The sequence below is a fragment of the Chelonoidis abingdonii genome, chromosome 2 (assembly GCF_003597395.2).
Source record: "Chelonoidis abingdonii isolate Lonesome George chromosome 2, CheloAbing_2.0, whole genome shotgun sequence".
Taxonomy (NCBI): Eukaryota; Metazoa; Chordata; order Testudines; family Testudinidae; genus Chelonoidis; species Chelonoidis abingdonii.
Genome location: NC_133770.1, coordinates 61,142,697 through 61,155,806, shown reverse-complemented (window position 1 = coordinate 61,155,806; position 13,110 = coordinate 61,142,697). Strand labels below are relative to the sequence as shown.

The window sequence follows — 13,110 nt, the reverse complement described above, 5'->3', positions numbered from 1 at the left end:
TCAGGAGAAGAAGAGTCTTGAAGCAAATGGCCTGAGAATCAGGAGATTTGACTTTTATTACCAGCTCCGCCAAAGATTTCCTGTGTCTCCTTGGGCAAATCAGTTAGGGCAAAGTTCTCAAGAGTGTCTACTAAATTTGGCAGCCAGCTTTGGGGAGCCCTGGATTGTCAGCACCTCAATGTCAGATCACAAATAAGAAGTATGTTTTCTGTGCTGTATTTTCACTGTTTTAAAAACAAATATGCCTTTGCCATTTAATAATGATATACACTGTCCTAACCTCTAAAAGTTTATGTATATGCCCAAAGAACCTGAAAATAACTCCCTTCTGGAAATCTGGTAATTGAAGATTTGGGCACTTCCTAGACTTTTTAAATGAAAGATCTGCAATTAGGAGACCCAGAAGAAACTTGGAAATACAGTCTTTTTGTATACTATTACTTCACAGGGGGGCGTTTTCCAAGAAAATGTAGACAGAGGAAGAATGAGGTGGGGGTGGGGGGTCAGGAAGGAGAGGAGGAGAAAGACTTTCTCATACAAAATGTTTTTCTTCTCAATTGCAGTCACTCCTGCAGATTAATGAATCCCTAAGCATAGAAGAAACCACAGTAAGGAACAAGTTTAATTACTTTCTTAAAAAATACATTTGCTGAGTTCTGATACAAGAATCTTCTACCTCACCACAATAAAGCCAGGTTACCTGCTAAGACTGTGCTGTTAGTATGCTGCCTAATCAGGCTAGTCCAGTGTGGTCCCACTGTTCTTGTGTTTGGAGCTTCACTGTACATAGCACACCTCTCCTCTCCTTTACCACAAATGAACTCTTTGCTTACACTAGGTTTTTATTTTCCAGTGTGAAATAATATAACAGCATCAAAACAGCACCTTGTGCTATTACTAACTAAATATACTGTTCTGAGTTTCATTTGTACACACTTCCAATATTTCGCCAGTAAGCTGCAATCATGTTCTTAGATAGTACTAAACCACAGATGAAAGTTTGCAGTTAAGTCCACTAACAAAGTAAGGCACTAAAGACACAGAATCTAGAGAGCGTCTTACAGAAATAGAAGTGTTGATCAGCAGCATTGGTTTTCAATGTCTGCTTCAGGTATTTGTGCTGTTGTGCAGTAGTTTTCAACCTTTTTTCATTTGCAGACCTCTAAAAAATATTGAATGGAGGCGTGGACCCCTTTGGAAATCTTAGACATATGGTAGTCTACAGATGCCCAGGGGCCTGTGGACCACAGGTTGAAAACCATTGTTCTGTGGTAACAACAACCTTTCATGGACCCCTTAGACGTAGTTTGCGGACCCCCAGGGGTATGTGGACTACAGGTTTAAAACTACTGCAGTAGAGCTATGAACTTGCAATTTATGCTCAGTGTGAGGAAAATAACCTCCAGAACATTAGCCGTTAGCCCTAGCTAGTACTCAGGTGAAACACAGACTATCTATAGCTCTACCAAAATGAAAACACTACCCTCAGTAACAATTTCAAGAATAGCACCATAACTAACAGTTTATAAGAGCAATACACAATTTAAATATGAAATTAACATGCAGAGAGGATAAGAAGTTGCTATTAGAATGCTGCAATATAAAAGGTATTCAAAAGTCTAGTTTTTTGATTGCCAGATTAGGACTCCAACCCATAGTGGTGTCCTCTGGAATTTTTTCCAACAAACGCCAAGAAATGATGCAAAATGAAGGCAGAGGCTCCATCTATAAGCAATGTTTTAAAAAGGCACATGGCTTTAGTTAAAACAGAGGGCTACTCTTCATTTGGAATTTACTGGCTTTTGCTGGTTTGCATCAATACTAGAGCATAGAAAATGAAATGTTACAGTTCCAAGAAAATGCAAACATTCTGGCTTTATGCCAGAACATTTTTGTATTGTTTCAACAAGGTGAAAAGTAAGTTTTGTTTTGTTAGAGAACAACTCTTCCCCATGAAACCCATCCAGTTTGTTACATATTCATTTTAAAGGAGCCTAGTCTAAAGATAACGTCTTCTCAGTTAGACATACAGAGAATTATGGAGTTCAGCACCAAATGGCTCTCATCTAGACAACAAATGTGAATGCTGCTGTACAAGGAGCTGCAATCCTCAGCCTAAAACCCCGAAACTAGTGTCAAACCCCTGTGCACTAGAAATGCACCACGTTTACTACACACAGGTCCCTCTACACCTTCTGGGGGATAAACAATACATGGGCTCACAGTCAGTACAGTGGTGTGATTACTCTGGAATCTAATGATAAGCATGTAAATATCAAGACTGCTAATGAATTAGCCACACTATCCAGTTATTCTGGATTTGTGTGTCTTGTAGGTAGAATTTGAGTAGGGTAGTTTTCCCTTTTACAGTCTGACCTTTGAATACAATTGAACAGATTTAGTAGCAAGACCCTATTTCCCCATGATGACAATGGTGGGATAGGGAAGGGAAGGTTGGGGGAACAGTTTGCTGAAATAAAAAGAAGGAAAACCTCATGACTTACATATGTTTCTTTCCTAATACTGTGTTTCTTGTTCACAGAGTAGCTGTTGGGATAATATTATTCAGCTTTGCTTCTCATTCCTATATGCTGAATCTAAACTAACTAAATATAATCAAAAGTATCCTTTGAGGGCACCAAGTAAATGTAGAGAAGAGAAAGATACCTTTTGACTTTATGTTAAGAACATCAATAAGAACTTGGGAAACAAATCAGAACTATTATTAAAAACTAACCCTTAATTTGAGTTTTAGGTGATACCTTTCTTAATGTTCAACAGAATGTAAAGGTTCATTTTCATACCAATTGCTGACTGCATGCAGGTTCAGAATCACAGAATTTTGCTAGAAGCCAGTGGCAATAAGCATTCATAGCCCCAGGAAAAGGGAAAAAAAGGTTCACCCTGGTGGCAAAGGTCAGATTTCTGCAGGCAGAGAGCCTGTCTATATATATGAATGTTCCTGGGACATCTTTGTCTGATATGGTCCCATGAGGATGACACAGGCTCCACAATGTCCCCTCTGCCTAAGGGATGGCCCTATAGCCACCCAGATCAGTTTGGGGTCATTTGACTTGCGTTGTTCCAGTTCCTGTTGATTTTACTCTGAACCTGGGGAACAATAATTGGAACTTTTGTGGAGCTGTTGCTGAGGGTTAAATTAAGACTCTTCTGCTATTGCGAGTGATTTAATAGGCAAACAAGATATTTGTAAGAGTTGCTATATTAACAGATATATAGAGCTATCAAACCCAGTTCTTTGCTAAGAAATGACATACTGAACATATCATCTCTGTTTACATAGTAGAATATTTAAGAAAAAGTATCAAACAACACTGAAGTGACAAAAAAACTGCTACGCTAATGAATATATCATATCATTATTTGTCTATTTATGTTGTGTGTCTTTTTTAAAGAGTCATATACTTATGAGTTTTATTTGTAACTGATGCACTGCATGCCCAAATATTTGGAATAATGTATGGAAAACATCTGTATTTAATTATATTATAGTCCTCTTATACAGACAATGGGAATTGAATTAAGGAATATTTTGAAACCCCCACAGAGATATAAAAGTATTAACAGCTGCACAAGAACTTTACTGTTACAGTGTTTGAAAATGTTTTGTTTTACAGATCAACAGTCTGACACATCATAAATATCAATCATACTATTTAAAATATGTAAAAACTGAAGAAAAATTAAAACCTGCATTTCAAAAATGCAGGAAAATTCAGAGCATTTTAGAAGGTGCAGACTGTATTATTTTGTTTTCCAAACAAATGTAAACATATAGCATGTTGGCATGGAAAATACATCTTGTACAAGGCTGTTAAGCAAAAAACTGCATAAGGGCTTATTATGACAGAATAGCCTGAGCAAGCTTTTTATAGGATCCTTATATTGCCACCATGGTGTACCAAAAGCAGACTGAATAATTCAGACAGAATAAATTAGCAGTTTGTTTTTCATTCTTTACAAAAACAAGCACTAAACTATTCTTGTGAAAACATTAGGGGATATAACATGAGCTGAGTGTCTGTCCTGAAGAATTAGATGTAGATTGGATTTTCTTTCTGGATGCTAACTGGTTTCAAATGCCACTTCTCTTCTATGTCAGTACCAGTTCTGCAGTTAGTTTTCAATCTCCCAGTGATTGAAGCACATTCAAAGGCAGTTAGCACAGCAAGGGGGTAGATTTTCTCTCAGAATGTAACTATATCACTCAACAGCAGCCGCATGCAACAAGGGATCTAATGTTTTCTTCTCTCTTCTCCCTCACCCCCTTAGTGTCTCCCAGCATTCTTGGATGCCAGTCACCACACCGACAACCTGGGGCAAGGGGCACCAAGTCTCCACCACCAGCCCCTTAACACACTTTATGGTGTAGTAGACAAAGTCAAGTCTACAGTTCACTTATTGTCAGGAAAAGAGATTCAGCTAAAACTTGTTCTCTAAGTGAACACTTTCTTCTAAAGCATTTCACATTGAAGGATTTTAAAATAGATATATTTAACCTTGGCAACCAGCCAAAGAAAATGGTCTGATATAATAATTATCTACCTCCTCCCAAAAGAAAAAGAACTCTGAAGACCTTAATGTAAATGCAGCATATACCATATGTGAGAAGGAGAGAGAGAGAGCCATGATTTGTCAAATTAAACCCAGAATTAATATTAGATTTATTAATAATACTGCACAAGTTCCCCATATATTGTGAAATATTAACAAGTACATATATCAGGACTGGAGTCTGTACTAGTTGCAAGCATTGGGAAATACTGGTTCTTGACATCACAGGTTCAATCTAAATTGGAAAACTATACAGTTAGCACCTTTGAACCTTTCCAATGAATCATGCAGCTGAATAGACTTTGCAGGTTATGATATATACCTTGCTAAGCGACAGCCTGATTAACAACCAAGTGAGGCGGAATTGTGGGATAGGGTATTAGAACAAACTTCTCTGACTCACCAGTTTTTCGAAGTGGAAAATCATCCTTGGCATCCTGTGCTCCTGGTAAAGTGTATTTGTATGACGGAGAGGCCCCACTCAGGGGTGGAGAGCTTTGATCCAGTGAGGTATGGTGGGCAGCCCTGAAGCAGACAGAGAGAGGTCACAACTTAGCAGTAAGTGAGGTGACCAGCAGTAACCATCTACACATGTTGTCCACATGTCTCAGCTGTGTTTATGTGCTTACTCCTCCAAGTGTGTACAAACCACAGGCTCATGTAACCAATTTCACTTTTACAGTAAGTTATGGAACTGCTTAGGATTCCTAAGAGTGCCATTTTTGTACTTATCATAAAAGTCACAAAGGATAAGAGTCATGTTGACCCATAAACAGGATCTGTACCAGATCGGGGAATTGAACATTTTAGGTTGCTGGGTTTTTTTTAAGATGTACCAGCTGAAGCAAAGCCATTTGATTCCTGTTTATTAAATAAAAATATAAATTAAAAGTGGCCTTTACTGTGGAGTTGTCACTTTTTGTAGGGCAATTACCCAATATTTTGAAGAGGTGGTGTTACTCCTCTGGAAAAATATAGATGAGTTTGCCAGGAGTTGTAAAGAAGAAAGCAAAACCTTGTCTTTAGTTTGGGCAGCAAATGAAACTTAATAACTGCAATACTTTGCAGCACGTAAAGTTAGTTTCAGCAGTGAAGTCCCACATTGGAGAGCTCTTTCTGACACCTGGGCAATGCAAGAAAAATTGTGGGCAGCTCTTTCCAATCATAAATGCCCAAGGGAATTGCATCATTTGGCTCAAGGACAACTTAATTTACGGAGCTTTTTTCTTGTGGGGCCCTTCTTGGAACCACATATCTACCCATTTTACTCCTGACCTTTTACAGGCCTGTTGCGGCAGCTCTCTCTGAAGTAGCAGGGCCCATCAATGATATTACATACCTTTAGAGAGCAAGGTGGTTGAGGTAATATCCTTTATTGGACCAACTACTGTTGGTGAGAGAGAGATAAGCTTTTGAGCTTACAAAAAGCTCTTCAGGTGACCCAAAGAAGAGCTCTGTGGAAGCTATGTGGAAGCTTGAAAGTTTGTCTCTCTCACCAACAGAAGTTAGTCCAATAAAAAAAATATTACCTCACCCACCTTGTGTCTCTAATATCCTGGGACTGACACCTGGGCAATGCAAGAGAAATTGTGGACAGCTCTTTCCAATCATAAATGCCCAAGGGAACACTGCATATTACATGCCTTTGTCAAAGGGAATTGCTAATGTGAAAAATGAAGTGCTTCCTTCCCTTGGGAAGTTGAGAATTCTATCCCGACAGCTTTCCTAGTTCCTCCTTATCTGAATACCTTAACTTCAGATTTCCCTCTTGGCTGCTGGGCCAGAAATTTTACGTTGTTAGTAGCATAATGCACATTATATAGCACATACTATTAAGTACAGTCCTGCCATTGGAAACAATGTAATTACATATTAGAACAGGTTACCAGGATTCTCAAACTGTACAATACAGTGAAAACCCCAGAGGGAAACCTTTAATAACTATTTAAAAAGAACAAACACCAGATCAAAACGTTTAATCAAGGGACATCTAGGTGTCTTGATAGATTGCACAACAGACTATCTTGGTAGGAATCTTGGGTTTACTCCTCAGATCTCTAAGCCTCTCTTGAGATGGAGGTGACACCAGCATGCTGCATATATTTCTCTCTATCCAGGCAGACTCAGGAATGGTGTTGAAGTCTTTGGAAACATGTCCACTATCCTGTTTGCAGGGTTGTTTTATATTGATACAGTTGCTATGATAAGGATGGCAGAAAAGACTGGACTGAAATAATGAAAAAAGCGGACCAGAAGAATGAGTGTAAATCCTTAGCCATTGCAATGCTTAGCAGCATCACCATCTCAGTAACCTAAGAACCTCATCCTCATGGTTTCTCTCTGGGAACAGTGTGTATTCTTGGATACCTACGGCCAACAACCTCAAAAAGAATGGTGAAAAAAGCTAAGAGATCTCTTACCACTTCTCAATATGTTAGACAGTTATTTCTAAAATCCCACATACTGGACCGGACAGCAGCATTCCACAGTATCTGTTAACTTCATCTACAGTATCATGGCTTTGCATTATACCTGAGGCTAAAAGGAGGCTGTTTCATTGTCTGAGTCTTAATCTGAGTGACTCAAGCACAAAGCCATTCCCAATGGAAAAATAGGTCAGATCTCTTAAGATTTTATATAAATGATATAGCAGCAGAGGTTAAAACTTCAGAAAAGTTGAAAAGAAAACTCCACCTCTCCTAGATCCTCAAATTACATGAGCTCCCCTTTCTGGAAATGGGATGGCTCACCTGGAGTCTATCAATCTGTTATGCATGTTTTCCATGAGCAGGTGAACCACAAGGCCACAGCAAACTTTCATAACCAGGTCTAAAGCCAGACAAAAATTGCCTAGCACCATTATAAACACTAAACTTGGCCCAGGTTCACAAGCTTTTCAGCCAGCCTGAGTCAGCTTTTGAGTGAACCTGGGAAAATTATGAGTGTGGGTGGAAAATGGAGGCATTCACATGTTCTGTCTCCAAATGTGACAGTTTTGGCTGAGCTCTGCACTGAGTTTGATAGGGGATGGTTTGAATGTGAAATTCAAAGTGAGGCACTTGGGTCCTGAAATAGGAACAAAAATACAAACTCCTGTGAACTGAAAGGACTTTGAAAAGCTCTAAGTAGATCACTTTGAGTACAGGCTCTCAATACTACTATGTTCAGTGAGAAGTGTTTTTATTTTGTTTCTTAATTAATGTTCTTGGGTGAATTTTTACTTTGGCCTGGAGACAGGTTCTCAATATTCCTGTTGGGGAGGAATCCGGGTGCCTACCCTTAGCAAGTATATCGGTGAGGCATGCAAACAGCTTAACACAGAACATACGTGTACCAGAGCTTGGGGTGGCGGCTCGTGGAATGATTCTTCCCATTAGTTGGAGAGTCTTTTGTTGCTGATTTACTCAAGAGGAACTCTTGAAGTTTCTGCTTCACTTCTGTGCTTGCCACTGCCCCTAAAACACATAAAGATTTAAAGCTCTGCCCATTCTCTAGAACAGTGGGGAAAAAAACAAAAACAAAAAAGAGCCAACAGCTTGCAGAAAGTGATGGAAAACAGAAGGAACCCTGGTGGAAATCACAGTCAAAATGGGAGAGAATCTTAGTTAAATGTTCACTCTGCAGGAGACTTCTCTTTCAGGGCCTGAGCCAAAAGCCCATTGAAGTTAATGGGAGCATTTGAATCAGTGGGCTTTGAATCAGACCCTTTCTCCTGTGAATCCTTTCCAGGTGCAGAGCCAACTCTTAAATATCCCGAAATCATTAGGAAAAAGAAATGCTGATAGAAATAAAATATTGTCCAAGTCCCTTTGAGTTTGAGTTACCCACAAATAATGTCTTCAATGAACTAAAGCAATACCAATAGCACCTCAAAAACCCATCCTCTGACTACTGCACTGCCTCCTAACAGAACGCTGCATGAAGCCCCAGAGCTAAGTCTTTGTTTTCAAGGGCTTGCGATCCTAAAAGATCACCTAATGCTCCAAGATAAGATTTGTGGTTGACAATTTTGCTCTTGAAAACAATGGAACTTTCCACAGCAAGAGTGAAGTTCATTTGTGCTGGAGACAGAGCTTCTTGGGGGCCTCCTGGGACAGCAGAACAAACTGCCACAGGATATGGGAACTACCTTAAACCTCACCCACCACCTTCCATTTCAAGTGCAAGCCACACTTTTTCAACCTGGTCTTTGCTAATATAAACATAACATGTCATATAGTTATAAAATATCCACATGCAATGTTTCCTGTGGGGTGGGAAAAGGAAAGAACTAGCCATTGCTCAATGCACCACAGAAAGCCACTCTAAAACCACAGTGATGGGTGCAAAATAAGAACCTGAACAGAACAGGGGAAATCTTTCGAAAACACAATTTCAGAGTCAAATTTTGCCTTCAAACACTTGTGTGCAGTTTTCACTAATTTGATGGGAGCTCCACTGAGTCTTTACTTTTTAAAACCTAAAACATATTATAGCGTCCTTTGCTAAATGGGTACTATTTTCCTTATAAGTAAAAAGGCTGAGGAATGTAAATTCTGCAGGCACGGTATGCAGATCTCTTCTGGTTTGTTCTTTGTGCTCCTTCAGCTGCATCAGTAGTAATACCTCCTTGTGGCAATTCCATTTTGAATCACTTCACATTTTTGATACCCTGGAACAATCTGGTTTTAAACTGACCTTACTGCGGGAATTATTTGTATCTGTCTCCCTCTAGTGAGCATCACATTCCAGCAATGTTCTTTCATTTGCCTTAAAGCCATACTGGAGCTGGAAATGGAACTCATGGACACATCTCAGGAAGCTGCGTCAGCAACACTGACGTGCCCATCTGAAAAGAACTAGTGATGAACTAGAGCAGATGTGCTCACTTGAGATACTCTTAAATGCTATATTAAGTTTTCCATCTTGAAACAATGTTCAAATGAATTTCTTTGCTAGCAAGCAGCCTGCTGTTTGGTAGTACGCTCTGCACTAGGTAATAAAGAAATTATCTGAGAGAGAAGATCTCAGATGAAGCTTTGTGCTTTCAAACTACATAGCATTTTATTTTTACAAAAGGCAAGGTAAGTATCTGAGAGGAAGATATATGAGCATGGTGCAATCCCCCACAGCTGCATAACTAACAGTGTGGTTGAGTTTGCAGGGACACCACTTACTACTGTGGCTGAATACGTAACGTTGAACAGGACCACACTTATTAGCCTGGCTCCTGGCCGTTACCCATTGCAGGGGGTGGGAGGGGAAGGATATATCATCTTTTTATTCTGAGTTCTGGTACAGTGGCTCTTACTTTCTCGGCCTCTTTCTTTGCCTCTGAGGGGAGGAAGTTGCTGTTCCCTGCGATGTCTCTCTAGCTCCTGCTCTTGCCTCTGCTGCTCCAGTTTCTGCTCCTTTTCAAGGAGTTCTTGCTGTTGTTTAATGGCGAGAAGTTCCTGTTGTAACTTGCAAAGAATAAAAGACATGAGGAAATGCAGTCTGCACCGCTGTCCAGGTCAGCGTTTGCCAAAATAACTCACTTCAATAGCTGAGATAAGAGCTTTCATCTGTGCTCATATTACTCCGTAACCCACTTTTCTATTCTCTCAAGTGGAATCCTATATTATCAGCTGCCATTAAAATCAACTGTAATATAACACAGTAGCTGGCTGCATTGGTTTTGCTGCTGCTTTTTTTTTTTTTTTTTGGCAAACATGGGTATAACCTGCACATTATTCTCACTCTGTGCCAATGCAGCAACAGATTCTAGACGCTATTCTCAACTGGATTTGTCAGTTAATCGCATCATAGAAAGGCGCCCCACATTAGCAGAGCAGCAGTCTAAGTTATTTCAGAAAGAAAAAGAAAAAAAACCAAGACCATAACTCTCAGTCAAAAAATCTTCAGTGTTTCTTCCATGACAGGTTTAATCCCATAAATCAGTTTCTTTCATATTCTGTGAGGTAGCCTGGAGAAGGGCAAAGTGCCAAATTTGCAGCACCTGCCCCCAGTTTTGCAAATATCAGAAGGCAGGACGCCTGTCTGTGTGATTTGCGGACACAAACTCAAGCAGCTGCAAAACAAAAAAAAAACCCAGTAACATTAACTAGGCAGATCAAAATCACTCCTCCAAGAAAGGCAGCCTTATTGAGGCCTGACTGAAAATTTAGTTAAAAATGTGGACTTTGATTGACTGAGAAGATCTCATCAGAATGAGACAGAGTATTCTAATTCAGTCTCCCTTGGTTTGCTGCCTGTATAGTACAACACTGCAATAGCCTCTACCAACTATGCTTGAAAATCTTAATAGTCAAATGTTATGACCATCCAATCCAGTGTGAGTTTCCATCACTTCTCTATGGACAACAATAATCATTCAAACTACATCTTTAAGTCACACAAAGTCTTCCAGGAGAGGAGCACACCCCTTCCAGTATTCAGCTGAGAATATTCAGTTTACTGTGGAGGGGCCCCATGTTAAATGAAAAATTTTGCTACCTTTATGTGCTCCTGGAGCTGGGCCTGGTGCTGTCGGGTCAAATTTTCATGCTGTTTCTGAAACTCTGCAATCAGAAGCTGTTTCTGAATTTGCTGCTGCTGCTGGATCAGAAGTAGCTCCTGCTGGAGCTGCTTTTCACGTATAATTGGGTCCACAATGGGAACCATCATCCTGAGATCTGTTCGCAAGTCCAGTGGTGTGATGGGCTCCAATCCCACAGGAACCTCTGACTTTACATCCACTATAAAACAACAACAAAAGGAAAATATATAAATGAATGCAGACAAAAATGAATTTATGCTGCATACTGGGGAGAAACAATTTAATTTCACCCCAAATTCCTTCAATTTATCGAGTTACCAAAATGCCTGTCATTGTAAGCCATATGCAAAATCTAGTCATTTCCACTAGCAATCTAACACATTCACACACCATCCTATTACTTTCCTCCCATTTTTTAAAGAAATGTCCCCCTGTGGAATTATGAGAACCCAGCTCCTACAAAACATTGTGCAACATGTCAGAACTTGCCAATTTACTTACTTAGCATTATTTAGTTTACCTGGTGAGAGATTGTGTAACAATACACATTGAGTATACTTGTGGTGTCTGGCATAAGATGGAGGCCCTGGAGTTCTGAGTGTTCTTATTCTCAAAGGAGAAAGCTTACATTCAGACTGACTGAATATGATTTTACATCTGTACTGATATTCTGCATTATGCAGTGAGAGCCATAAATGTGCTAAGCACAGAGGAAGACACACAGGATTATATGGGACAATAACAGGGAAAATACATTTTTAAAGTTTTTATGCGGTTGTTTTAAATAATGAACACACACGTGCTTATAGTAGATAGAATGTGGCACATATTATATATTACTCATGGAATAAAAACATCTTGCTAAAAAGACTGTTTTAATTCATCCTTGGTAATGGAATAAATTGTTAACACAACACAGAACTGGGTAATGAAGAATCTCTTGATCTTTCATTCCCTGAATTAAATCCAAGGATATATACAAACAATGATTTTCACTATGCTACACAGCAGGGCCGTTTGGGTTTTCATACCAACTGTGCGGCGTAGAACACAGATCTATCTGTTCCAAATAGGCAGACACCTACTACTTGTGCTAAAAGAGAATCTCCATTGGTAGTTAGCAGTATAGGGTCTGAGCAGTTCTCACTGAGCAGAGTCTGGGCAGTGTTTCGATTCACTAAAGGGGAATTATAAACAAACACACTAGTTCACTGCAACTATTTCTATTGAAAAAAATTGAGTGGCTATAAATGCAGTGTCTCAAAATGACGAGCTGCACATACTTCTATACATATTTTCTCTCATGTTTTATTTACTTTTATTGTTCCCTCAGTTCAAAACAAAGAAGAGAGGGACAGAATACAGTAGAAACATTCCAACAAATAGTAGTAGCATGCTGGCTGTGAAAGCTAAAACTCACAGCCAACAGATTCAGCTGAGTTCTAAGCATATGCTAAAATCTGTTGGGTATACTTTGGCATCTGACAAATGCAAAATAAAAAAACTTTTTTTTTTTAAAGGAAGACATGAGGCACCACATCTTTCCCTTTTTATTATATTCTGTTTCTGTCAATAAACTGGTAATATCAAACATTTTGTTTTACTCCTTGAAACAGTGATTGTAAATCTCAAAGCATAATTTGACTTCTTAACCTGCTATCCCAACAGAATGATTACGGCTAACTGCTTGCTTTTGTTCTGAGACTAATCACTAAATTGTAAAAAATCACCCTTAACTTACAAAAACTACTCTTGATTACAAATAATTGCCTGAGACCAGGAGAAAGCAGCAGTCAAGAACCCAGCCTTTCATCCAAATTATTCAGCTGCAATCCACATTCCATTTGTCTAGACTAAATATAGCAGCATTTATACAAGAAATCAATAGTGCTTCCAAAGAGCAGAGCAGAGACATGAATATTTCATCAAACTCAGAGAGAAATGGCAATCAGCGAACTGACAGTTCTGTGTAGGTTGACTGGCCCTCCAGATACGTACTTGTTACTTGGACAATGGCT

At 39.3% G+C, this 13,110-nt stretch overlaps 1 protein-coding gene across 4 annotated transcripts in view; it reads right to left on the bottom strand.

Annotated features, from left to right (window-relative positions):
• HDAC9 (histone deacetylase 9) overlaps positions 1 to 13,110 on the bottom strand; it is a 362,822-nt gene that overhangs the window by 269,585 nt on the left and 80,127 nt on the right. For 2 of the 4 annotated variants that reach the window (XM_075062394.1, XM_075062392.1), the window contains exons 3-6: positions 11,050 to 11,291; positions 9,866 to 10,016; positions 7,910 to 8,030; positions 4,979 to 5,100 (exon numbers count right to left, since the gene is read on the bottom strand). In XM_075062394.1, coding sequence (XP_074918495.1) covers positions 4,979 to 5,100; positions 7,910 to 8,030; positions 9,866 to 10,016; positions 11,050 to 11,291 — 636 coding nt within the window. Of the gene's footprint in view, positions 1 to 4,978; positions 5,101 to 7,903; positions 8,031 to 9,865; positions 10,017 to 11,049; positions 11,292 to 13,110 lie in introns of all 4 variants that reach the window. The other 2 variants (XM_075062391.1, XM_075062393.1) reach the window with 2 other exon arrangements.